At 42.6% G+C, this 26,500-nt stretch overlaps 1 protein-coding gene across 1 annotated transcript in view; it reads right to left on the bottom strand.

Moving 5' to 3' along the window:
- LOC143288492 (unconventional myosin-XVIIIa-like) overlaps window positions 1-26,500 on the bottom strand; it is a 195,818-nt gene that overhangs the window by 117,412 nt on the left and 51,906 nt on the right. The window contains exons 3-11 of the mRNA XM_076597058.1: window positions 25,341-25,517; window positions 24,186-24,396; window positions 21,791-21,933; window positions 17,897-17,997; window positions 13,433-13,493; window positions 8,584-8,728; window positions 4,585-4,732; window positions 3,096-3,227; window positions 387-579 (exon numbers count right to left, since the gene is read on the bottom strand). Coding sequence (XP_076453173.1) covers window positions 387-579; window positions 3,096-3,227; window positions 4,585-4,732; window positions 8,584-8,728; window positions 13,433-13,493; window positions 17,897-17,997; window positions 21,791-21,933; window positions 24,186-24,396; window positions 25,341-25,517 — 1,311 coding nt within the window. The remainder of the gene's footprint in view (window positions 1-386; window positions 580-3,095; window positions 3,228-4,584; window positions 4,733-8,583; window positions 8,729-13,432; window positions 13,494-17,896; window positions 17,998-21,790; window positions 21,934-24,185; window positions 24,397-25,340; window positions 25,518-26,500) is intronic.

Below are 26,500 nucleotides of genomic sequence, written 5' to 3'. Positions count from 1 at the left end.
TGTCCTGGCACACACACACATCATCCCCCAACCCCACTCCACACACACACCCAACCACACCCAAGTGTATTCGTCCTGGGACACACACATACACACACCCCTACCACCACGCCCAACCACACACACACACAACCCACACCTGAGCATATCTATCCTGGGACACACACACACATACATGTACACACACACACCACTCCCCACACATCCTCCTCCACTCCCCCCCACACACACAAACACCCCCGCCCCTCCCCCCACACACCTGAGCATATCTATCCTGGGACACACACACACATACATGTACACACACACACCACTCCCCACACATCCTCCTCCACTCCCCCCCCACACACACACACAAACACCCCCCCACCCGCCCCCCACCACACCTGAGCGTATCTGTCCTGGGGGGCAGTGAGGGTGTTCTCATGGTACAGCAGCTGCATGCGTTCGTGCAGGTAGTTGCAGCACAGGTCCTCAAAGTTGGCGCCTGTCTGGCGCCCGCAGCTGGCCGGGTTCTGGAAGCCAGGCGTGTCCACCACCACCAGGGACGACATGGTGCGCACGTTGGACGACAGCGATCTGAAGGAACACGCAGGTGGTTTGAAAGTTGGATGACAGGTGGTAGTGTAGGTGTGGTGTGTTGTACTGTGGTGTGAAAGTTGGATGACAGGTGGTAGTGTAGGTGTGGTGTGTTGTACTGTGGTGTGAAAGTTGGATGACAGGTGGTAATGTAGGTGTGGTGTGTTGTACTGTGGTGTGAAAGTTGGATGACAGTTGGTAATGTAGGTGTGGTGTGTTGTACTGTGGTGTGAATGTTGGATGACAGTTGGTAGTGTAGGTGTGGTGTGTTGTACTGTGGTGTGAAAGTTGGATGACAGTTGGTAATGTAGGTGTGGTGTGTTGTACTGTGGTGTTAAAGTTGATGACAGGTGGTAATGTAGGTGTGTTGTGTTGTACTGTGGTGTGAAAGTTGGATGACAGTTGGTAATGTAGGTGTGGTGTGTTCTACTGTGGTGTGAAAGTTGGATGACAGTTGGTAATGTAGGTGTGGTGTGTTCTACTGTGGTGTGAATGTTGGATGACAGTTGGTAATGTAGGTGTGGTGTGTTGTACTGTGGTGTGAAAGTTGGATGACAGTTGGTAATGTAGGTGTGGTGTGTTGTACTGTGGTGTTAAAGTTGGATGACAGTTGGTAGTGTAGGTGTGGTGTGTTGTAATGTGGTGCGCATGTTGGACAGTGACCTGAAGGAACAAGAAGGTCATGTTGTGTTGAAGTTGTGTTTTTGGTGGTAGTGTAGGTGTGGTGTGTACTACTGTGGTGTGAATGTTGGATGGCAGTTGGTGATGTGGGTATGGTGTGCTGTGTTGTGTTGTACTGTGGTGTGAACGCTGGACGACAGTGATCTGAAGGAACATGCAGGTCATCCTGTGTTGTCCGTGTGATTTTTGGTGGTAGTGTAGGTGTGGTATGTTGTACTGTGGTGTGAACGTTGGACGACAGTGATCTGAAGGAACACGCAGGTCATGCTGTGTTGTCAGTGTGTTCTTTTTGGTGGTGGTGTGGTGTGTTGTGTAGTACTGTGGTGCACACGTTGGACGACAGCGATCTGAAGGAACAAGAAGGTCATGATGTGTTGAAGCTGTGTTTTTTGGTGGTAGTGTAGGTGTGGTGTGTTGTACTGTGGTGTGAACGTTGGATGACAGCGATCTGAAGGAACACGCAGGTCATGTTGTGTTGTCAGTGTGTTTTTTGGTGGTAGTGAAGGTGTGGTGTGTTGTACTGTGGTGTGAACGTTGGATGACAGCGATCTGAAGGAACACGCAGGTCATGCTGTGTTGTCCGTGTGTTCTTTTTGGTGGTGGTGTTGGTGTGTTGTGTTGTGTACTACTGTGGTGCATATGTTGGATGACAGCTGGTGGTGTGGGTGTGATGTGTTGTGTTGTGCTGTGGTGCGCACGTTGGATGACGGTGGTGTGGGTGTGGTGTGGTGTGTTGTACTGTGGTGCGCACAATGGATGACAGCGATCTGAAGGAACACGCAGGTCATGTGTTGTCGGTGTGGTGTTTTGGTGGTGGTGTAGGTGTGGTGTGTTGTGTAGTACTGCGGTGTGAATGTTGGACGACAGTTGGTGGCGTAGGTAAGGTGTGGTGTGTTGTGTAGTACTGCTGTGCGTATGTTGGACGACAGTGATCTGAAGGAACAAGCAGGTCATGCTGTGTTGTCATTGTGTTTTTTGGTGACGTTGTGGTGGTGTGTTGTGAAGTACTGTGGTTTGTACATTGGACGACAGTGATCTGAAGGAACAAGCAGGTCATGTTGTGTTGTCATTGTGTTTTTTGGTGATGGTGTGAAGGTGTGTTGTGTAGTACTGTGGTGTGTACGTTGGACGACAGAAACATGAACACACAGGTCATGTTGTGTTGTCATTGTGTTTTCTGGTGATTGTGTGGTGGTGCAGGTGTGGTGTGTGTGTAATGCAGTGGTGGGTATGTCAGATGTCAACGATCTGAAGGAACACACAGGTCGTGTTGTGTTGTTGTGTTTTTGGAGGTGGTGCGATGTGATGTGGCGTAGTGTGGTGTGGTGTGGTGTGATGTGATCTGGCTTAGTGTGGTGTGGTGTGGTGTGATGTGGTGTGGCTTAGTGTGGTGTGGTGTGGTGTGATGTGGTGTAGTGTGGTGTAATGTAACATGTCATGGTGTAGTGTGGCGTGTCAGTGTGGTGTTGGTGCAGTGTGGCGTGTCAGTGTGATGTGGTGCAGTGTGTCATGGTGTAGTGTGGCGTGTTAGTGTGGTGTTGGTGTGGTGTGGCGTGTAGTGTAGCGTGTCAGTGTGGTGTGGTGAAGTGTGTAGTGGTGTGGTGTGGTGTGTCAGCGTGATGTTGGTGTGGTGTATCATGGTGTAGTGTGGTGTGGTACGGTGTGGCGTGGCGTGGTGTAGTGTGGCATGTCAGTGGTGTTGGTGTGGTGTGGCATGGTGTCAGTGTGGTGCAGCGTGTACGGATCAGTCCAAAGGCTCCGACACCTTCTCCAAAAACATGAAACTGAAACTGCACAGCCGTTATGTACGGGAGCTTGACTCGCCATATCCCCACCTGTTGATGAGAGAGACGACTGCGTTGAAGGCGTCCGAGTACAGTCCGATGACAAAGGCCTCCAGTGCCTCTGTGACGGAGGTGTAGGCATCCACTGTCTGGTACCCTGCCTTGTCCATCCCCCCCGGCACCCTGCCTCACACACACACACACACACACATGCAGACATGCACACATACAAACACACACGCACACACACATACACACACACACACACACACACACACACACATACAAACACACACATGCACACACACACACACACACACATACAAACACACACACATGCACACATACAAACACACGCACACAAACACACGTGCACACACACACACATACATACACACACACACCCACACACACACATCCACACACACACACACACACACACACATCCACACACACACACACACACACACATGCACACACACATGAACACACACACAAGTACACACACAGATACACACACACAGATACACACACACACACACATATGTACACATGTACTGTCACTGAAAATGATTCTATAGCCAGATGTCATACAAATGAAAAAGAAAATAGTGCATTTGGTATTGTTAAAAACTGTCATTGAAAAAGACTCTAGTGCCTACATTTCAGTAAGAATCATCATAGAAAAATACATATTCTTGTGCATGGATATAATTAAAGATTTCATTATACCCAGGAAAATAAAACAAAAACAAAAAAATCAACCAACCAGCAAGCAAAAACCAAAAAAAAACAAAAAAAAACCCCAGAGACAAAAAGAAAAAAAAAACAAAAAAAAATCACAAGAAAGTAATATCACAAAGAAGATGTAACAAGACTTAAAAAAAAAAAAAAAAGATACAAACAGTCAGCAAGCAAAACAGAGAGAGAGAAAAAAAGACACAATAAAAAAAGCAACGACACAAAGAAGGCATGACACAACTTTAAAAAACAAAAACACCACCACCAACAACACAAACAAAGGTAACAAAATTTTACAAACAAATTAAAATAAGATACGAAAACACACACACACACACACACACACACACACCCCACATACACACACAAAAACAACAACAACATACAACAACAACAACAACAAAAACAAACAAACAAACAAACAAACAAAAAAAAGCAGCAACACAAAGAAAACTTTACAAGACTACTTCTTCTGTGTTCGTGGGCTGCAACTCCCACATTCACTCGTATATGCGCAAGTGGGCTTTTACGTGTATGACCGTCTTTAACCCACCATGTAGGCAGCCATACTCCGCTTTCGGGGGTTTTACAAGACTTAAAAACAACAACACAAACAACTGTAACAAGACAACAAAAAGAAATAATAAAAATTACATTAAAAAAAACAAAACAAACAACAAAACAAACATAAATGAATGAACAAATAAATAAATAAACAAATAAATACATACATAAAAAAACAAATACAAAAACATAAATAAACAAACAAACACACCAACCCCTGGCAGCCCCAACACACCTGAGGGAGGCGCTGCGAGTGAGGGAGGTGGAGGAGGCGGCGCCCTGGGTGAAGATGGAACGCGCCAGCTCCTCAGGGGTGGTGCCCAGCAGGCTGGCTGCTTTCTGGGCCGCGGCCGGCCGGCTGAACTGGAACTTGTTGTGGGTACCTGCGCGTGTGGGCATGCACGATGGTTGGTGTTCGTACATTGGCTAGTAATCACTGCTTGTCTGTCAACTGTGTGTGGCCATGCACAACTGTTTCGTGTACATTTGTTCGCCTGTAATCGTTGCTTGGCTGTTGACTTGTTGTTGTGGGAACATGAGTGCGTGCACAACTGTTGGTGTATGTTTTGCTAGCTTGTGATCGTTGCTTGTCTAATAACTTGTTAATGGGTACCTGCGTGCATGCAGGCACAAGTGTTGATGTTCATACGCTTACCTGTAATCGTTGCTTGTCTGTTAACTTCTTGTGGGTACCATGGTGCGCGCACGCACAACTGTTGGTGTATGTTTGCCAGCTTCTAAATCATTGCTTAACTTGTGGGTAGATGTGTGTATGCACAGCTGTTGGTGTATGTTAGTTCGCTTGCTTGTAATCGTTGCTTGTCTAACAACTTGTGGGAACGAGTGCAAGCGCAAATGTTGGTGCATGTTTGTTTGCTTAAAATTGTTGCTTATCTGTTGACTTGTTGTGGGAACACGAGTGCATGCGCAACTGTTGGTGTACATTTGCTAGTTTGTAATCGTTGCTTATCTGTTGACTTGTTGTGGGTGCCTGCAGGCATGCATACACAACTGTTGGTGCTCGTTTGCTAGCTTGTAATCACTGCTAAACTGGAACTTGTTGTGGGTACCCACATGTGGCCGTGCACAACAGTTGGTGTTTGTTTGCTAGCTTATATTTGTTGCTTGTCTGTTAACTTGATGTGGGAACATGAATGCATGCGCAAATGTTGGTGTTTGTTCCCTTGCTTGTATTTGTTGCTTATCTGTTGACTTGTAGGAATATGAGTGCTTGAACAGCTGTTGGTGTGCATTTGCTAGTTTGTAATCATTGCTTATCTATTGATTTCTTGTGGGAACCTGTGTGTGTGCATGCACAAGTGTTGGTTTTTGTTCACTTGCTTCTAATCATTGCTGAACTGGAACTTGTTGTGGGTACCTGCATGTGGGCATGCACAACTGTTGGGTGTACATTTACCAGTTTGTAATCAATGCTCGTCTAATGGTTTGTTACGGGTACCTGCATGTGGGCACGCACAACTGCTGGTGTTTGTTCACTTGCTTTCATTCTCTGCTTGTCTGTTGACATTTTGTGGGAACATGAGTGCATGTGCAACTGTTGGTGTACATTTGCAAGACTGTAATCGTTGCTTGTTTAATAACTTGTTATGGGTACCTGCGTGTGTGCATGCACAACTGTTGGTGTATATTTGCTAGCTTGTAATTGTTGCTTGTCTAATAACTCGTTAAGGGTACCTGCTGGGTGTATGCACGACTGTTGGTGTATGTTTGTTAGCTTATAATCACTGCTGAACTGGAACTTGTTGTGGGTACCTGCGTGTGTGCATGCACAACTGTTGGTGTATGTTCGCTAGCTTGTAATCGTTGCTTGTCTGTTAACTTGTTGTGGGACAATGTGTGCATGCGCAACTGTTGGTGTTTGTTCTCTTGCTTGTATTCGCTGCTCGTCTGTTAACTTTTTGTGGGTAACTGCATGTGTGCATGCACAACTGTTGGTGTATGTTTGGTTGCTTGTAATCACTGCTTGTTAACTTGTTCTGGGTAATTGTGCATGGGCATGCACAATTATTGGTGTATGTTTGCCAGCTTGTAATCGTTGCTTGTCTAATAACTTGTTATTGGCACCTGCGTGTGTGCATGCACAAGTGTTGATGTTCGCATGCTTGCTTGTAATTGTTCTTGTCTGTTAACTTAATGCAATAATGTGGGTGCTTGCATGCACAACTGTTGGTGTTTATTCGCTTGTAAATGTCGCATATCTGTTAACTTGTTGTGGGAACATGTGTGCATGCACAATTTTTGACTCACTTGTGTAAACAAGTGAGTCTATGTTTTAACCCGGTGTTCGGTTGTCTGTGTGTGTGTGTGTGTGTGTGTGTGGCTGTGTGTCTGTGTGTCTGTGTGTCCGTGGTAAACTTTAACATTGACATTTTCTCTGCAACTACTTTGTCAGTTGACACCAAATTTGGCATAAAAATAGGAAAAATTCAGTTCTTTCCAGTCATCTTGTTTAAAACAATATTGCCCCTCTGGGATGGGCACAAAAAAATAAAGAATGAAGCCTAATTATATGCAAACTGCATTTACTGTTATATTTATATTTTTTGTATTCTCTAAACTTGGCACTTTGATCTGATATTCTGACCCAACAGCTAGAGCAGTCATTATTATCATTTTTTGTTCAAACAGGAACTTCTTTTGCTAAGCATGGAAGTTTTATTTATTTTGCAAACGTTTTGGTGCAGATAGTAAAAAAGGGAAATTACTCTGTAATGCTAGGGGGAGTTAATTTGCTTTAAACTGATCTTTCTCATCTTAAACATTACATTTTGAAACAAGAGAGGCAAGGCCTTCAAGACTCACTTATGATGCACTTTTTAAAAAACATCCAAGCTTTTTATGTATTGAGTATAATTTCAAAATGTAATGTTTAAGATGAGAAAGATCAGTTTAAAGCAAACTAAGTCCCCCAGCAGAGTAATTTCCCTTGTTTTACTGCCTGCAGCAAAACGTTTGCAATAAACAAAACTTTCATGCTTAGCAAAAGAAGTTCCTGTTTGAACAAAAAATGAAAATAATGACAGATCTTTTGTTGAGTCGAATATCAGATCAAAGTGCCAAGTTTAGAGAATATAAAAAATATAAATATAACAGTAAATGCATTATACTCAATACATAAGAAGCTTGGATTTTTTTAAAAAGTGTATCACAAGTGAGTCTTGAAGGCTCTGCCTCTCTTGTTTGTACATGTTTTGCTTGCTTGTATTCATTGCTTGTCTCTTAACTCCTTGTGGGTACAAGCAAGCGTTCATGTCTGCACAACTGTTGGTGCCTTTGCCCGCTTGTAATCACTGCTTATCTGTTTGCTTCTTCAAGGTACATACATGCATGCATGCTCACAGCCGCACATTGTTACGACTGCTGATGTACATTCGTTCGCTATCAATCGTGCATGCAGCACAACTACACATAATGACAACTGTTAGTGTAAGTTCCTTTAAAATTGTTACTTATCTGTTAACTAGTTGTGGGTAACTGCATGCATGTATGCACACAACTGCACGTAACAACAACTGTTGATGTATGTTTGTTGTTTGTAATTGTTGCTTGTCTAATAACTTGTGGGTCACAGGTTTGTGTGCATGCGTGTGTGCAACACAGCTGCACACTGTCATGACTGTTGGTGTATGCTTGTTCGTTCTAACTGTTATTTATCTATTTATCTATTAACCTGTTGTTGGTTTATGTGTGCACAGCCACACATTACATCTTTTGGTGTATGTTTTTTTGTATAATCATTGCTTATCTACTGCTTTGCTGCTGGGTACCTGCATGTGTGCAAACAGCCACACATAGTTACAACTGATTGTGCTTGTTCGTTTGCTTGTAACTGTTTTTTTCTCAACTAACTTGTTTTTTGTGTGTTTGTGTGTGTGTGTGTGTGTGTGTGTGTGTGCATGCATGCAAATGTACGGTTGCATGTTGCGACGGGCTGGTGTATGTCTGTTTGCTGGTTTGAATCTTCAAGCGAAACAGGTGTGATGTGCACATTCCCAATCACTAATGTTTGGGTGGAGAGAGAGAGAGACAGAGACAGAGACAGAGAGAATTAAATTTCTCCCCAGCTTCACTCTCATCTTTACCCCGACTCACAAACAGAACAAGCAACCAGCCTCACATTTGGGTTGATACCAGCACAAGTGAGCAAACTATCCACCAAGCAAGCGAGCAAGCAAGCCAGCCAGCCCACTTTCACCCAGTCACATGTACCAACCTTTGGTGGCTCCGGCCACACCCAGGTGGTACACAGCAGCCAGCACACAGAAGATGGCCTTGACCTCATCGGAGGATGCACCAATCAGCTGGAAGGCCTGTAGGACACGCCCAAAACTGTTGGCAGCTCTCTGCCGGTCCTCCTCCTGGGGTAAAAAAAAAAAGAAAAAAAAAGAAAGAAAGAATTATATAACAATTACTGATGTTATGACAGCCATGGCAAAATGATACTGCCATTCAAACATCACAGGAATCAAACAGGCTTTTAATTGAAAAACTTTAAAAAAAAAATTTTTTTTAACTTTTAAACCCCCCATTTAAGCCAACAATTTAAAACTACTGTGCTGGGAACCCCAATGAAAGGTGCTGTATTTTTTCTGTGCTAGCGCCTCTTGATTGAATTTTTGTCAACTCCATGGATGAGAACCATAATATCTGTTGGAAAGATTCTGGGGGGGGGGAGGGGGAGGGTTAGGGGGGTATCAATTTGTTGTGTGACTTTAAAATTTACTCTCAGAAATTTAAATTCAGGTAGAACATTTTGCTAGATTGATAATGCGCGCGTGTGTGTGTGTGTGTGTGTGTGTGTGTGTGTGTGTGTGTGTGTGTCTGTGTCTGTGTGTGTGTGTGTGTGTGTGTGTGTGTGTGTGTGTGTGTGTGTGTGTGTGTGTGTGTGTGTGTGTCTGTGTCTGTGTGTATAATAACGTAGGTGACTGGTCAAAGTTGGACACAACTGACTATCATGCATACATACATGCAGTGAACAATAATAATATTAAAAAGATGTTGGCGGAAAATAAACAAGCAAACAAACTAACAAACAAACAAAAAAAAAACTCACTGTCTGACAGCAAAATTTCATTTTAAAAAGAACACTTTCATGAAACTCAGAGCCACCTTGAACATTCTCCAACAAATACTAACAGGTTCTTATCTTTACATTTCTATAACCCCCATCCAAACAGAAGCACTAAACCTGAACCAGACATTTTTACTGAAACAGCAGTGATACTAAAAACGTTTTAAGCTGATAACAGAATCTGCACTGAACACATCACAGTGCCCGCTGCAGCACAACGGCAAGATGGAACAGGGCGGGAACACAATGATCAGATACACAGGAAACAGTTACAAAGGAACTGGCTGTGATTTTATTTATCTATTCTTTTAATGAATAAAGTCACTTTAAAAAAAAAAAAACACAAGAGAGGCAAGGCCTTCAAGACTCACTTGTGATACACTTAAAAAAAAAAAAAATCTAATCGTTAAAATGTGTTCTGTATTTGTTATTATAAAGCTTTGCGTTAAAAAAAAAAAAAAGAAGAAAAAAAGAAAAGAAGAAAAAAAGTCCTAACCAGATACGAATGAAGTCCCCTAGCATTAATTACAGAGTAATTTCCCTTTTTTAGTATCTGCACCAAAATGTTTGAAAAATAAATAAAACTTCCATGCTTAGCAAAAGAAGTTCCTGAACAAAAAATGATAATAATGACTGCTCTTGTAGTTGGGTCAGAATATCAGATCAAAGTGCCAAGTTTAGAGAATACAAAAGATATAAATATAAAAGTAAATGCAGTTTGCATATAATTAGGCTTCATTTTTTTTTTTTTTTTTTGTGCCCATCCCAGACGTGTAATGTTGTTTTAAACAAGATGACTGGAAAGAACTGAATTATTCCTATTTTTATGCCTAATTTGGTGTCAACTGACAAAGTAGTTGCAGAGAAAATGTCAATGTTAAAGTTTACCACGGGCACACACACACACACACACACACACAACCGAACACCGGGTTAAAACATAGACTCACTTTGTTTACACAAGTGAGTCAAAAATGAATCGCTGATCATTAATACCTTACAAAATAAAATTTAAAAAAATAACAGCAACAAAATAAGAACAAAGGCACAAATTAAAAAAAATTATTAAAAAAAAAAAAAAAAAATCTCAAGCATTCCGCAAGCATTTGGGATAGACGTGGGGGTGGTAGGTAGGTAGGGAACAGAGGCATTGAGGTGGGGAACAACACATCACTGCCTAAAACACTGCCTGCCATGAGTGGTCAGCAAAGACAGACAAGGTTCTGTGGGTGACAGGAGAGAACACAGTCACATCGTACTGTTAACTATTTTTTTGTCATTTCAGATTTATCTGTGTGAAACTTGGCCTTCTCTCCCCTTGAAGAGTGAGCACGTTGTCATAGAACAGCACTGCCATTATTTTCTTTCTTGTTTTTTTTTTTTTTTGTTGTTTTTTTTTTTCTGTCTGCAAGTATAATTTGTTCACTATCCAAGTAGATTGTTCTACAAAATTTTGGCCCAGGACAACCCTTTTGTTGCTGTGGGTTCTTTTAAGTGCACAATGTGCATGTTGTACACAAGTGTGTAGCATGCGCTTTGCGATTCTGAAAGAACTCACGGCAAGCAAAGGGTTGTCCCTGGCAGAATTCTGTAGAAAAATTCACATGGATAGGAAATCAAATACAGTTGCACTTGCTGGCAGAAAAAAGAAAGAAAGAAAGAAAGAGCACAGCAATGCACTGCAATGATACGCTCTCTTTGGGGATAGCAACCAGATTTTCCCACAGAGAAATCTGAAGTGACAAAATACAATACAATACAATACAATACAATAGGGAGGAAGAATAGGAAAAGGTTTTCGAAAATGGACAGACGGGCGCAACAGCCAAGTGGTTAAAGCGTTGCACTTTTAATCTGAGGGTCCCGGATGAGAATCTCTGTGACGGCGCCTGGTGGGTAAAGAGTGGAGATTTTTCCGATCTCCCAGGTCAACATATGTGCAGACCTGCCAGTGCCTGAACCCCCATCATGTGTATACACATACATAAAAATCAAATACGCACATTAAAGATCCTGTAATCCATGTCAGCGTTCGGTGAGTTATGGAAACAAGAACATACCCAGCATGCACACCCCCGAAAGCGGAGTATGGCTGCCTACATGGTGGGGTAAAAACGGTCATACATGTAAAAGCCCACTCATGTACATACGAGTGAACGTTTGAGTTGCAGCCCATGAACGCAGAAGAAGAGAAGAAGAAAATGGACAGATACACAGGAGAGCCAGACAAGACAGGACAGGAAAGCAGTGAACGGGAAAGAGGCACGCTATGCATGCACACACACACACACATGCACATGCACACACATGCATGCATGCACGCACGCACACACACACACACACAAAAACAAAACCAAAAAAACCCCACCATAAACTGATAACCTGCATCAGAAGCAGATGAATATAGAAAGCAAGCTGATTTATAAAGCAATACTATAATGCCACCCTGTAGAATAGTGTTGCTGTGATAGGAAAGTTCTTTTATCAAGAGAAAAAAAAGGAATAACAGCTGAGTAAGATTAAAGCTCTGGGTAAAAACATAGGAAGACTACAGACGTACACAGTCACATGTGTACATGTGTGTGCAAGTGCACGCACACACACACACACACACGCTCTCTCTTTAAACAAGCTGTGTTGCCTTGCTGTAACAGTCTCCTTCACTCTCTCAGTTACAAACATTAACTGATGCAGGCTGGCACACACACACTGATGCACACACACACACATGCACACACACACACACACACATGCACACACACACACACACACACACACACATCCACACCTGCAGTCATGATTGTGCACAAGCAAAATTCTACAGCAAGTGATCAAGCTGAAAGCTCACCTCTTCCTCTGGTGTCTGGATATACAGGAAAACAAACAGACAGAATTTTCAAGAAAGGGGAAAAAATCCAGCAAAAATCAAAAAGTATATATATACATACATACACACATACACGAAAACCAAGTTTTCAAGAAATTAAAATATTCTATCAATATCAAAATTACACACGTGCAAAAAATAATAAAAACATTCATAAATAAATATAGGAGAGAAGAAAACCTGACTAGAATTAGTATATACACATCAGAGACGGAGAGAGAGAAAGAGAGAGATCGACAGATCACAAAATGTGAGAGAGTATAAATGTGTGTTTGTGGCAGAGTTTGTTGATTAATTGACCACCGACGCTTAACGAAAATATGTACCTCGCAAAGACTACATCAGTCAAATTCAACAGCTCAACATCGAAGACACAAAGCAAACACATTGAAACCACCGGTGACAATCAAACATGCTACACAATTTCAGCCAGCAGTCACGCCTCACATGCACACAGACTACAGGAAGACAACAGTTTGTGCCAAACACTTCAATACACACTAGCAGACACCAAAGTCTTAAAAGTTTGTGCCAAGTGTGTGCAGCTGAATAGGAAAAAAAATAAATAAATAAACACCACCACAACACAAAACTAAGAGATAACTCCACAAAGATCGATCATGCAAAGTAAACAGACCCCTACAGAAGTACCAAACGTTTCTGCATGTTCGATACAGTGCACTTTCTACTTCTTTTCTTTTCTTTCTTCTTCTTCCCCCCCCCCCCCCCTCCCCCCTTTTCCCCGGGTCTGATGACCAAAAGCTGAATCCCATCTTTATAAACAAGAGCGTTTGTCTGTGAAAACACTTGGATACAGACATCATGAGTCACTCTGTATGTTTTTTGTGAGTCATTGTGCATACATACGAGTGCAAATGGGTGGGGTTTTTTTTTCTTCTATGTGTATCTGTAAATCATAAGAGTCCTTTTCGTGCCTGTTGTATGTACCATACAGTACACACACACACACACACTCACACGCACATGCACACACAGACACACACGCACATGCACACATACACACACAGTGATATACAAATGCTGAGTTGCACACGCACACACACACACACACACACACACACACACACACACACAGTCCCCCACCTTCTGCAGAGGGGTCATGAACTGGTTGGGCTCTGTCAGGTTCTGCAGGTGCAGTTCATTCCTGGACAAGAACAGAAATGAGATAAACGACTGCCATACACAGCACTTCATGTGTATTTGTCAGGATATAAAGCAAACGAACACACAGGGTAGTCATCAATGTTTTGCTGTTTTGAGTAAACCCCAAAACAAAAGTAACCCCCCCCCCCCCCCACCCCCCCCCCCCCCAAAAAAAAAAAAAAAAAAAAAGAGGGAGCGAGAGAAAAAAAATGAGCTCAGAACTCAAAATGTTTTTTATTCAAAAATTAAAATTTTTGGCATGGCCTATTCTTTCAACTGCACAGGGACTCACACACACACACTCACACACACATACAAGCACACACATACCTGACTCACACACAACAGAGAAAGAGAGAGAGAGAGAGAGAGAGAGAGAGAGAGAAACAGTGCTGGGTTGCTTAGCTTTATAAGAATTTTTCAAAGTTTATGTTAAAGTCTTAAGTCTAAATTTGTCCCCCAAACTTTTGAGTTTTACCCCCCCCCCCCCCCCCCAATCTTTTTTTATTCAGTTTTGTCTTGAACTTTATTAAAACTGGAGTTTTGACCTTAGTATTAAAAAAACAAAACAAAAAAAAACAAAAAAAACTTTTAACACAAGTTTCATCCCTAAAAAAAACTTTTTTAAAAACTGTTTTGTTCAATAGAACTTTACCCTTAAAACAATAACACTTTTTTTTTCTAAATAGAAGTTTTGTCCCTAAAAAACTAAAACAACCAAAAACAAAAAACAAACTGTTCTGTCCTTAGCTTTTCTCTTCTTTTTTTAACAGTTAAACTGAATTTTTCTTCCTTTCCTTTTTTTTTTTCTTTTCAATATTTACTTTATTCAGCAGTTTCATTTTTGAAAAAAAAAAAAAAAAAATCCATTTCTTTTTCCATGATGGATGTCAAAATCATCTTACCAGCACTGCTGCATCAGTTAATCGCAGTAAAAAAAAAAAAAAAAAAGAAGGTATGATTTTTAATCAACAGCGTTCTTTGCCTGCAGCCAGTTAGTTCAATTGACACACCCACAAAGAAGGCAAGTCCCCTACTGCTGCTGTCACCTCACAGAAAAAAAAAAGAAGAAAAGAAGCGGAAGTGCTGCAGAGCGGTGGATGGGGGCGGGGAGGGGCAGGGGGTGTGAGGTGGGTGGGGGGGGTGTGGGGGTGGGGGGGAGGGTAGTACTCACAGAGTACAGGGGTGGGGGGGGGGGCTAAGGGGGCTGGGGGGGGGGTTCTATCTTCTTAAGAGGATGAAAGAAGGACTCAGGGACGACAAAACGACAAAACGCAGCGAATGCCAAATGACGACTGGTAAGGTAAGGGGAAGGTAAAGGAAGGTAAGGTCGGGTAAGGGGGAACTCAAGTAGTATAAAAAAAAATTTTTAAAAGGCAGGGCAGGTACTGCAGAATGCAAACAGGAAACAAGGAAAAAAAAAATCAACTCGAAACATCTAGATCTAGTTACAATCCAGTTAGTGCTTACGAACTTGAGCAACAAGTCAAGGTGTCGAGACATTACCCTCTGCTAGTACAGTAATTCCATTATTTGTATTTATTTGTATTTACATTTCTTTTTATCACAACTGATTTCTCTGTGTGAAATTTGGGCTGCTCTCCCCAGGGAGAGTGCATTGCTACACTACAGCGCAACCCTTTTTTTTTTTTTCCTGCATGCAGTTTTATTGGTTTTTCCTATCAAAGTGGATTTTTCTGCAGAATTCTGCCAGGAACAAACCCTTTTTGTTGCCATGGGTTCTTTTACGTGCTATTAGTATGCATGACTCATGACAATTCAAGCCAACCGTTCAGTAATTTGAAATGTCCAAAATCCAAAAATGTGACGTTAATTCAGGGATGATGTCAGTTTCCTTTCGGTGTCATGCTTTGCCTCACCTCCACCTCCACCACTGTCCACAACTTTTGCGTCACAGACTACATAGCTGGGCCTTTAGAATAAGAACAGAAAAAAAGAAAGAGAAAAGAATGGGGGGAGCAGAGGGGGGGAAATCAAATAGACTTAAAACACAAAGGATGCAAACTACATGAGCCTAGTAAATGTGAAACTACAACCAAAAATAATACAACTTACATAAACAAAATAATACATCCATTCACTCTTCAGACCAGACTTAAAACCATCATGCCATAGAAGAGGTCTTGAAAAAAAAAAAAAAAAAAAAAAAATCTCTCTCTCTTTTCTCCCATCTCCCCCCTTCCCCTTCTGCCTACGACTGGTCTCCACGCTGCTGTTACTTGCTCTCAAAATTCATGCAATGCACTTTTTTTCTTTCCCTAGTAAATTACTGCTTTCCCTTCATTCTCTTTCTCCCTAACCCCCCCCCCACCCCCTTATTCTGCTCACTTTGCCTTGCCCCCTTCCTCCATTTCCCTCCCTCCTCACATTTATTCTCTCTCTCTCTCGGTCTCTCTCCCTCTCTATTTCTCTCTCTGTTCCTCATACACAGTCCATCTTCCATTGCTCGTGAGAAAGTGAACAAACAAATTAAGCGTAGGCAAGCATATCAATCAAATCAATCAACAAAAAAAAAGAACAGGCAAGTATTTAAATCAATCAATCAATAAAACAATTAACCCCCCTTCCGCCCCCCCACCATCACCACCTACAGCAACAACAATCAATCAATAACCTGTTTAATCAACAAAGTCAATCATCAACCAATCCAAGCTGCCATCAAAATGTCACTCAAAACATTACTCAACCAAGTAATTACCCAGTAACTCAATCAACAGATCTGCTGATTAAAAGATAAAAATAAATAAATAAATAAAAAACAAAAAACAAGAGACAAAGTCTTCATGGCTCACGTGTGATTCCCGCTGAATAACAACAACAGCAAAAGCAAACACACAGGCGGTGATGGGGTGGGGGGCAGATCAGAAATACTTAAGTTTTGTGAATATCAGACGTGAAATGTAGCACTAACCTACGGAAACTAATTTTGTCTTCTTTATAATTTTTTAGCCCTTCCCAAAAGTGTATTATTATTATTATACTTATAACATGCAATAAGCACCAATCCCCCCCCCCCCCCCCCCCCCCCCCCCCATTTCAAAGCCAGATTTGATGTACACAGACAAAAAGTATTTCAGGAGAGAATGAGTTTGTTAAAAGTTTACCAAGGAATCACAACCACACACACACACATGTACATAAACGCAGTCAACTGAAACACAAGATCATTTACATAGTCTTGCGCTGTGTGAGAGGATGAGGAATTTCACTGAATGTCCTGTCACACATATTGGCGACAGTAGACATTTTCTTTTTTCATCAATTAAAATTCAATTTTTTTTGTAAAGGTTATCGTTTAACTCATTCTACTCCAGGTACAAATTTACTCATACCGTGATTACTTCCCCTGTGGACCCGGTACGAGTCTTCTCGTACCAACACACTATTCTAATTTCGTTCGTTCTTGCTTGGTACAGCTGGCATTCTAAACTGAACCGTTTACAAATTCCGGAAGCATGAAAACGAAGCTTGCTTTGACCGATTAAATCAACTGTTCTCCATCGATTTTCGCTGTTTTAGTGAACCACCCTGTTCTTTTCTGCAGTGGTCTCATGTAGTGCTGGTCCAGGGGAGTTGTAGTAGGCATGTAGCTATGCGACAGAATGAGTTCATGTTTTTGTGTTGAGTAATTTTCTTCTTCTTCTTCTTCGTTCGTGGGCTGCAACCCCCACGTTCACTCGTATGCACACGAGTGGGCTTTTATGTGTACGACCGTTCTTTACCCTGCCATGTAGGCAGCCATACTCCGTTTTCAGGGGTGTGCATGCTGGGTATGTTCTTGTTTCCATAACCCACCGAACGCTGACATGAATTACAGGATCTTTAACGTGCGTATTTGATCTTCTGCTTACATATACACACAAAGGGGGTTCAGGCACTAGCAGGTCTGCACATATGTTGACCTGGGAGATCGGAAAAATCTCCACCCTTTACCCACCAGGCGCCGTCACCGTGATTCGAACCCAGGACCCTCAGATTGACAGTCCAACGCTTTAACCACTCGGCTATTGCGCCCGTTAACACACTATTCTAATTTCATTCGTTCTTGCTTGGTACAGCTGGCATTCTAAACTGAACCGTTTACAAATTCCAGAAGCATGAAAACGAAGCTTGCTTTGACAGATTAAATCAACTGTTCTCCATCGATTTTCACTGTTTTAGTGAACCACCCTAGTCTTTTCTGCAGTGGTCTCATGTAGTGCTGGTCCAGGGGAGTTGTAGTAAGGCATGCAGCTATGAGGTAGAATGAGTTAATGTTTTTGTGTTGAGTAATTGTCTACATGTGTTTTTTTTACCGCACTTGATGCAGTAATGAGATAATAAAGGTAAACGCACTAATACAGTCAGCCAAAATTCAGTCCATCATCCAATCCGTTCACACACCTGAGCTGGGCGTCCGCCCCTGCAAGGAGATGGTAGAAGATGTTGAAGGTGGGCTCCCCCTCTGGGCGCCGGACCACGCGACTCTTTTCAAACAGCACCACCTGCCACCACAGAGCACCACCTCAGGCTGAAACCCACTCCATCTCTCCCCTCTTTATTCAACGACAAAACTAACCCTTTCATTACAGAATAACGATGATGATTTTGATAAAAATGATAATGATAACAATAACAAACAAACAAAAAATTGCTCAGATCTTTTCTTTCTGAGGACGAGTCGGGCAGCAGAGTTTTGTATGTGCTGAAGGGACTGAATGGATGAAGCAGGCAAACCAGACAATACATGTACAGAGTTACAGTAGTCAAGGCGAGAAAGAATGAGAGAAACGACAAGTCTTAGAGTTATGCATACGTTTGAATGGCTGGTGCAAAAGCGCTTTAATTTGTCTCTGCACAAGATTCAGCGCTATATAAATAATATAATAATAATTATTATTATTATTATTCCAACAGAACAAAATCCCAATGCAAAAGGACAACATTCTGTCACTTCAGAAAAAAAAAAAAATCCACCACTAAAAAAGGACAATGTTCTATCTCAACAGGGGGGACAACCTTCTATCACTACACTGGGAAAACATTTCATGACAACAGGACAACATTCTATGATAAGAGGACAACATTCTATGACAAAAGGAGAACATTCTGATTCTATCACAACAACAGGACAACACTCTTATCACAATCTGACAACTTTCTATCACAACCAAACAACATCATGTCACAGCATGGCACAACACAGCACAGTTCTGTCACAAAGGGACAACTCTGTATCACAGTGGGGTACAAACACTCTCCTGGGAAGAGGCTGAGGTGAGGTGACTTTGGACATTTTACCTTCTGTTACAAAAAAGGAAAACATTCCATCACAACGCCACAGTTTTTACCATCACAGGACAACACTCCGTCACAAAACTCCATCACAACAGGACAACATTTGATCACATCATTCTGCCACATCAGGACAACATTCTAAAGCATCAGGACAATATCGTACCACATCACCAACACTGTCGCTTCAGGACAGCACCCAATCACACAACAGGACACTTTATCACGACATGGGGCATTGGGACCAACGTGAACAGAGGGGATAACCAATTTCACCACAACACAAAAATTCACCAATTCACTTTGGATAACATTTAACCCGTTTCGAGCCAGATAATTTTGTTATACAGTGCTCTCCCCATGCCAGGGAAGTTTCAGTTTCAGTTTCAGTTTCAGTAGCTCAAGGAGGCGTCACTGCATTTGGACAAATCCATATATGCTACATACACCACATCTGCCAAGCAGATGCCTGACCAGCAGTGTAACCCAACGCGCTTAGTCAGGCCTTGAGAAAAAAAAAAAGAAAAAAAAAGGGTGATTAAATAATAGATAAATACATAAAAATTTTTAAAAAAGAACTACTACTAATAACACACACACACACACACACACACAGATGAACCCTTGCTTGTACAAGCCAGGGAATTCTGAGGATTCGGGGGAACTTGAAATTTTTTTTAATTCATTTAGATTTTTTTTTTTTAAGTAAATGTTTTTGTGATCTTTTTGCCCAAAAAGTTTGGGGGTTTTTTTGTGTGTTTTTTTTATAAATCTTCCTTTCAAATCTGATTAAAAATGTTCACTTCTTTCAAGAAGTCCCTTTGCCTCCATGGAGGGACATCACAGAACAAAGCCTTCAGAGAATCAGCCGTTTATTGTCTGTTTGTAACGTCATGCAGATCCCAGCAGTCAATGAGCATGTGTCTCACAAGTGAGAGGCTTGTCACAAGGGATGATGCATCGAGGGGCCTCCTCCCCTTTTAACTCTTTCACCGCCATCGGCGACTTTAGTTGACAACAAGGGTCATGTGAAAAAGACCATTTATCACACTGTAAAACAAGAGAGGCAAGACCTTCAAGACTCACTTGTGGCAAATTAAGTCCCCTAGCATTAATTACAGAGTAATTTCCCTTCTTTTACTATCTGCACCAAAACGTTTGCAAAATAAATAAAACTTCCATGCTTAGCAAAAGAAGCTCCTGTTTGAACAAAAAATGATAATAATGACTGCTCTTGTTGTTGGGTCAGAATATCGGATCAAAGTGCCAAGTTTAGAGAATACAAAAAATATAAATATAACAGTAAATGCAGTTTGCATATAATTAGGCTTCATTTTTTTTTTTTTTTTTTTTGTGCCCATCCCAGAGGTGCAATATTGTTTTAAACAAGATGACTGGAAAGAACTGAATTTTTCCTATTTTTATGCCTAATTTGGTGTCAACTGACAAAGTATTTGCAGAGAAAATGTCAATGTTAAAGTTTACCACGGACACACAGACACACACACACAGACAACTGAACACTGGGCTAAAACATAGACTCACTTTGTTTACGCAAGTGAGTCAAAAAACTTGACAGCTGCAGCCAATTTCCTGGGCAATACAACAATGACTAACCTTCACTCCCTGACCTAGTTTGAAGTGAACAAGTCCACTGTGATGTTTTGACATGAACCTGACTGTGTGACTGAGAGTGTTCGAGTCTAAAATATCTGGTGCTGGAGAGTGTTTTTCACACAGAAACGTGGCAGTGAAAGAGTTAACTAAAGAGTTAACAAGCAAGAATGAGTAAGAAAAGTGTGCCCCGTGCATGCAATCCGCACCGCACAGACTCCTCCTTGCGGTTCTTCATGACTGATGGGAGGATCTCTTTAAGGTCGGAACGAATTTGGGACAGCTTGTTGTCCGTCTGGGTATTCCACTCCTCTTGCCACAGATTCTTAGTACTGCCAGTTAGCTCCCCCTGACTTTCCCCACAGATGACCCATTTGTGTGGGTGAGCAATAAAATCGCCAAAAAATAACAGTTAAAATTTATGAACTAAAACCTACCAAACTGATGAGTAACATGACGAGGTAGTTGAGCACAAAATATGAAACTTCCTCCCTTCCTATGCTATCATACAGTAAGATGATGAAAGTATCCTTTTTTGTTCAAAATTTGCACACACTTATGACTTGTAAACGAATCTGGGTAAGTACAAAGAGTTTGAAACAGATTAAATTCAGAATGTTATACAGCCACGACAGGGCCCCTTCGTCTAACTCTGTTGTCTGCCTTGTGACGGAGATGAAACTGGGTCAGACGCTACTGTGGACACGCACTGTTCACGTGAACCAGACACCACGTAAATAACTCTCCTGCTCACGAGCACAGCAACACACACTGCATTTATTGGTCACAGTGGAGAGTGGAAAAGGTCAGTTAAGATATTCTTAGCAAATAACTGTATAACATCATTATGGAAATTAAGGTGCCATTCCACAAAATTAAAAAAACTAAGGCCCCAGTCGGAGCCCCTCGTCTGAAACGGCTGTAAACAGTATGGCCCCGATCATTTTGTATTTGTATCTGTATTTCTTTTTATGTGAAATTCGGGCTGCTCTCCCCAGGGAGAGCACATCGCTACGCTACAGCGCCACCCATTTTTTTGTATTTTTTCCTGCGTGCAGTTTTTTTGGGTTTTTTTTTTGTCTTTCCTATCTTAGTGGATTTTTTTCTACAGAATTTTGCCAGGAACAACCCTTTTGTTGCCGTAGGTTCTTTTACGTGCGCTAAGTGCATGCTGCACACAGGACCTCAGTTTATCGTCTCATCCGAATGACTAGCGTCCAGACCACCACTCAAGGTCTAGTGGAGGGGGAGAAAATATCGGCGGCCGAGCCGTGATTCGAACCAGCGCGCTCAGATTCTCTCGCTTCCCAGGCGGACGCGTTACCTCTAGGCCATCACTCCACATCAGGGGGCCTTTCGTCCACAGTGAGTTAAGGTAAAGGGACCCACCTGAACGGAGGCGGAGGCGATGACTCCCGAGGGGTCAAAGTCCAGGGTGGTGATCTGCGTGAAGCGACTGGCGTTGGTGTTGAGCAGGGTGCGGCAGTTGCCGAAGGACTGCAGCAAGGTGCTGATGCCAGACAGCTTCTCCACTGTCCACGGCAGCAACAACAACAACAACATCAACATCAATAACAACGTGAGACAGTGTTGATGGCAGTGTGTGTGTGTGTGTGTGTGTGTGTGTGTGTGTTAGTGATGATGCTATATTCAGGTGTGTGTGTGTGTGTGCATGATGACGCTGTATTCACGTGCGTGCATGCGTGTGTGTGTGTATGTGTGTGTGTGTGTGTACTGTGAGTGTCATGACGCTGTATTCAGGTCTTCGGTCACAACCCAACATTTTTATTTGTTCTGTATGGAAACTGTGGCGATGGTTTCACCAGTGGAGAGTGTGTTGCTATAATCTCCAAAAATGCATGTCACGTGTGTGTGTGTGTGTGTGTGGGTGCGTGCGTGCGTGCGTGCGTGTGTGTGAATGAGTGCGTTTTTGTTCAATAGTGTGAGCGAGTATAATGCATGCATGTGTGCATGTTTTTGTTCGATAGTGTGAGCGGGTATAATTCATGCATGTGTGCATGCCTGTGTGTGTTTGAGTGCACACACTGACGTGCGCATAATTATGGGCTCCTTTGTTTGCATCTGTGTTTGCAGAAGGGTATTGGTACTGATCATTTTTCATGCTTGTTTATACGCTTCTGATTTCTAAAAAAGCTGTTCATTTGCTTTAAAACTCTTTGTCAGAGGAAAAATCACCCAGCAAGCACACACACACACACACACACACACACACACACACACACAACACACACACAACACATACACAGATGAGAAGTAGGCAACAAGAACAATGGAGAGGCCTGAAATGTTCTACATTAGTTTAAAGAAATGGATTTTCAGGTCAAGACTAGAATGAAGCAGAAGAGTGCCTGATCTGCAGAGGGAGTTGGTTCCAGACAATGAAAGAAAGAACGCTGACCAAAGGACTTCTGTTCTGACAGAGGGAATGCAAAGCCGACACAGCTGATGGGGATGGGATGTACAATGTGGATGATACCTCTAAGATACCTTGGGGCAGTGCCAGAAATAGCTGTAAAGCAGAAAGAAAAAAGTTTGTAGCTGATTCTGCACTGAACATGCAGCCAGTGTAGAGACTGTAAGAGAGGTGTGACATGTCCCTGTCTAGGTGACTTGCAGGCCGACCTGGCGGTACTGTTCAGGATCTTCTCAAAAAGATACTCAGGTAAACAAGCCAGGAAACCCAGTAACATTGTCAAGCTTAGACAAGACCAATGAACAGACCTGTGCTCCTGTAACTTTAGTGGTAAGGAAATGTGGAATGGAACTCTGGCTTGTAAAAATGACCATCTTGGAACTCTCTAACCTGTAAAATGACCAGCCTGGAAAATGACCAGCTTGGAACTCTCTAACCTGTAAAATGACCAGCCTGGAACCCTCTAACCTGTAAAAATGACCAGCTTGGAACTCTAGCCTATAAAAATGACCAGCTTGGAATTCTAGCCTGTAAAAATGGCCAGCTTGGAACTCCAACTTGGAACTCTGGCCTGTAAAAATAGCTTGGAACTCTAGCCTGTAAAAATGACCAGCTTGGAACTCTCTAACCTGTAAAAATGACCAGCTTGGAACCCTAACCTGTAAAAATGACCAGCTTGGAACTCTAGCCTGTAAAAATGACCAGCTTGGAACTCTAGCCTGTAAAAATGACCAGCTTGAAACTCTAGCCTGTAAAAATGACCAGCTTGGAACTCTAGCCTGTAAAAATGATCAGCTTGGAACTCTGTAACCTGTAAAATGACCAGCTTGGAACTCTCTAACCTGTAAAAATGACCAGCTTGGAACTCTAGCCTATAAAAATGACCAGCTTGGAACTCTAGTCTGTAAAAATGACCAGTTTGGAACTCCCTAAACTCTCTAACCTGTAAAAATGATCAACTAACACTGTTCTGGACCTTTTCAAAAAGAAGAACCAGCCAGCAGACCATTACAACAGTCAAACCTAGACAAGAACATTTCTGGACCTTTATGAGATGACACTCCGCTGAACCATCCAAGAGACGTAAATGTTACAAGACCTAGACTAAGACCACTGAACAGAGCAGTGCTCCTGCAGATTCAGCAGGAAGGCAATGTGGAATGGAACATTAACCTGTGAATCTTCTGTTGACCCATTTTGGTGGGGAGGGCAATGTGGAATGGAACATTAACCTGTGAATCTTCCGTTGACACGTTTTGGTGGGGAGGGCAATGTGGAATGGAACATTAACCTGTGAATCTTCTGTTGACACGTTTTGGTGGGGAGGGCGATGTGGAATGGAACCCTAACCTGTGAAAATGTTGCTGACGCTGCCAGCGGCCACCAGCAGGTAGTGGAGGCAGTGGAGGGCGGAGGTGGTCTTCCCTGACCCGCTGCGCCCCACAAACACCAGCGACTGGTCACGCCGCGTGCTCAGCAGGTCGCGGTAGGCCATCTGGGCCGCTGAGAAAACGTGCGGGGGCATGTCCTCCTGCTTGCAGCCCCGGAACATCTGGATCAGCTGAAAGACGTACATCACAAGTTTACCTTCTGGATTCTGTGTGTGTGTGTGTGCTTAGGTCTGTGAAGAAAATAAAAATCAGGTAAAAATTGGCTTGTGTGTCCATGATAAGTCATCTTCTATGCACTCAATGCTCAACTTATATCACAGTTTGACATGAGCTTACAGCCAGGCCAGCGGCTAATTGAGACCTCAATTGCAGTGGGAAGTCATTTACAGCTTAATCTTTTGTGAAGGACTCTGACTCTCAAACCAGGAGGCAAGACTGCACTGGCTCTTAGTGCTGCAGCCTTGGGGGGCTAGCTGGCCTTTGGGAAGCATCCCAACGCCAGCTGTCCTAAAACCCTCTTGGCCGAGAGAGTGGGGGTTTAACTTTGGCAAGACACTCTCCACCTTAATCAAATTCTAGCCCAGTCAGTTGGGACAACAGTTGCCTCCTCTGCTGTTCTAATGGTCATAGTCAGACACAACTGACTATCAAACATGCATTCAAAGTGTGGTGGTGGCCATGAGATAACGCTTCCGCCTGGGAAGCCAGAGAATCTGAGCAAGCGGGATCGATTCCCAACCTTGCAAAAAATTTTCACCCCCCACCCCCCACCCCCCCACCAGACACGGAGTGAGTAGTGGTCTGGATGCTAGTCAATCGGATGAAGAGGAGGAGGAGGAGTTTTGTTTAATGTCCCGTCACACATATCGGTGATTGAAGACATTTTGTTAGAGTATTTATGAATACATTTGAGTATTATCGGTTAGACGGGGTGGGAGATGTGGATGAATGGAGGATTGGGGGAAACTGGGCAAATGAGGGTGAAATGAGGGTAAAATTTGAAAAAAAAAATCTAAATACAATTACATTACAATCGGATGAGAAGAAAAACTGTCCTGTCCTGCATTTTGTCTCGTCCCCGTCCCTTACCATCTTGAACTGAAAATGAACAGACCTTCTCCGAGTAGAGGGGCAGGTGCTGCAGTGGGTTGATGACAAGCAGGGCAGGGCCAGCGTAGGTGTGTGGCAGGCTGGCGGCATGGCGCTGTCGCAGGACGTGCAGGGCGCTGGACTCGTTCAGGTAGCGCAGCACTGCCAGGTCCTCCACTTTGTCCTGGCTGCTGGGGTTGGCCTGCAAGAAAAACAACAAACAAACCAGTTCCAGTTCCCGGCACTTTCCAGTTTAAAGTTTCTCAAAGGAGGCCCCATTGCCTTTCGGACAACTACATCAAACTTAAATCAAATTATGGTGCTTAGAGCCTCGCCAACCACTCAGGAGGTGCCACTGCCTTTGGACAAACACATCAAATTCAAATCAAGTTATAGTGCTCAGAGCCTCGCCAACCACAAGGGCCATCTCAAGGCTATCGCCATGTTAGCATCTAGGGTATATGGAAAAAAAAAAGTACAATAATTAAAAATAGTCACCACTTCAAGCTTTTTACTCAAAAAGTTTCAAAACCTTCCAGAGTTTAAAACATTCAAATCCAATTAAAAATGTTCACTTCTTTCAAGACGTCCATTAGCGTCCATGAAGGGACATCACAAAACAAAGTCTTCAGAGAATCTGCCGTGTAAAGTCTGTGTCCAAGGTGAGACTGAGAGGCTCCTCATAGGGAATACATCGAGGGGCCTCCTTCATCTCCCTTTAACCAGCAAGAACGAGTTAAAAAAAAAAAGAAAAAAAAGTGCCCCGTGTGCAGTCTGCACAGCACAGACTCCTCCGTTCGATTCTTCACAAATACATATACCTTTTCCCTCAGCAATAAGTTCAATTGTGGCAGGTCCACTTCCTTTGCGTTAGCTATGTTTGACTATGTGTGTATACATATGTATGTGTACATAACTACATGCATGTATATGAATGTGTATTGTGTGTGCATGTGTTTATGTAAGTTTGTGCCTGCCTATGCGTGCGTAACTGTTAGGGTAGCTGTTAGATACAAATGTATGTTAAAATGTATGTATGCAGTGTGTGTGTGTGTGTGTGTGTGTGTGTGTGTGTGTGTGTCACATTTTGGTGTGTGTATGTAACACAGATATGTTTTATGTTAACAAAAGCGTTTTTGTAAAGCACCTGGAGCAGATTTCTGGATAGTGTGCTATATAAGTATC

The sequence above is a fragment of the Babylonia areolata genome, chromosome 12, assembly GCF_041734735.1.
Source record: "Babylonia areolata isolate BAREFJ2019XMU chromosome 12, ASM4173473v1, whole genome shotgun sequence".
Lineage (NCBI taxonomy): Eukaryota > Metazoa > Mollusca > Gastropoda > Neogastropoda > Buccinidae > Babylonia > Babylonia areolata.
Note: the sequence above shows the minus strand (reverse complement) of the source record. Positions and strands in the feature narration are given on the sequence as shown.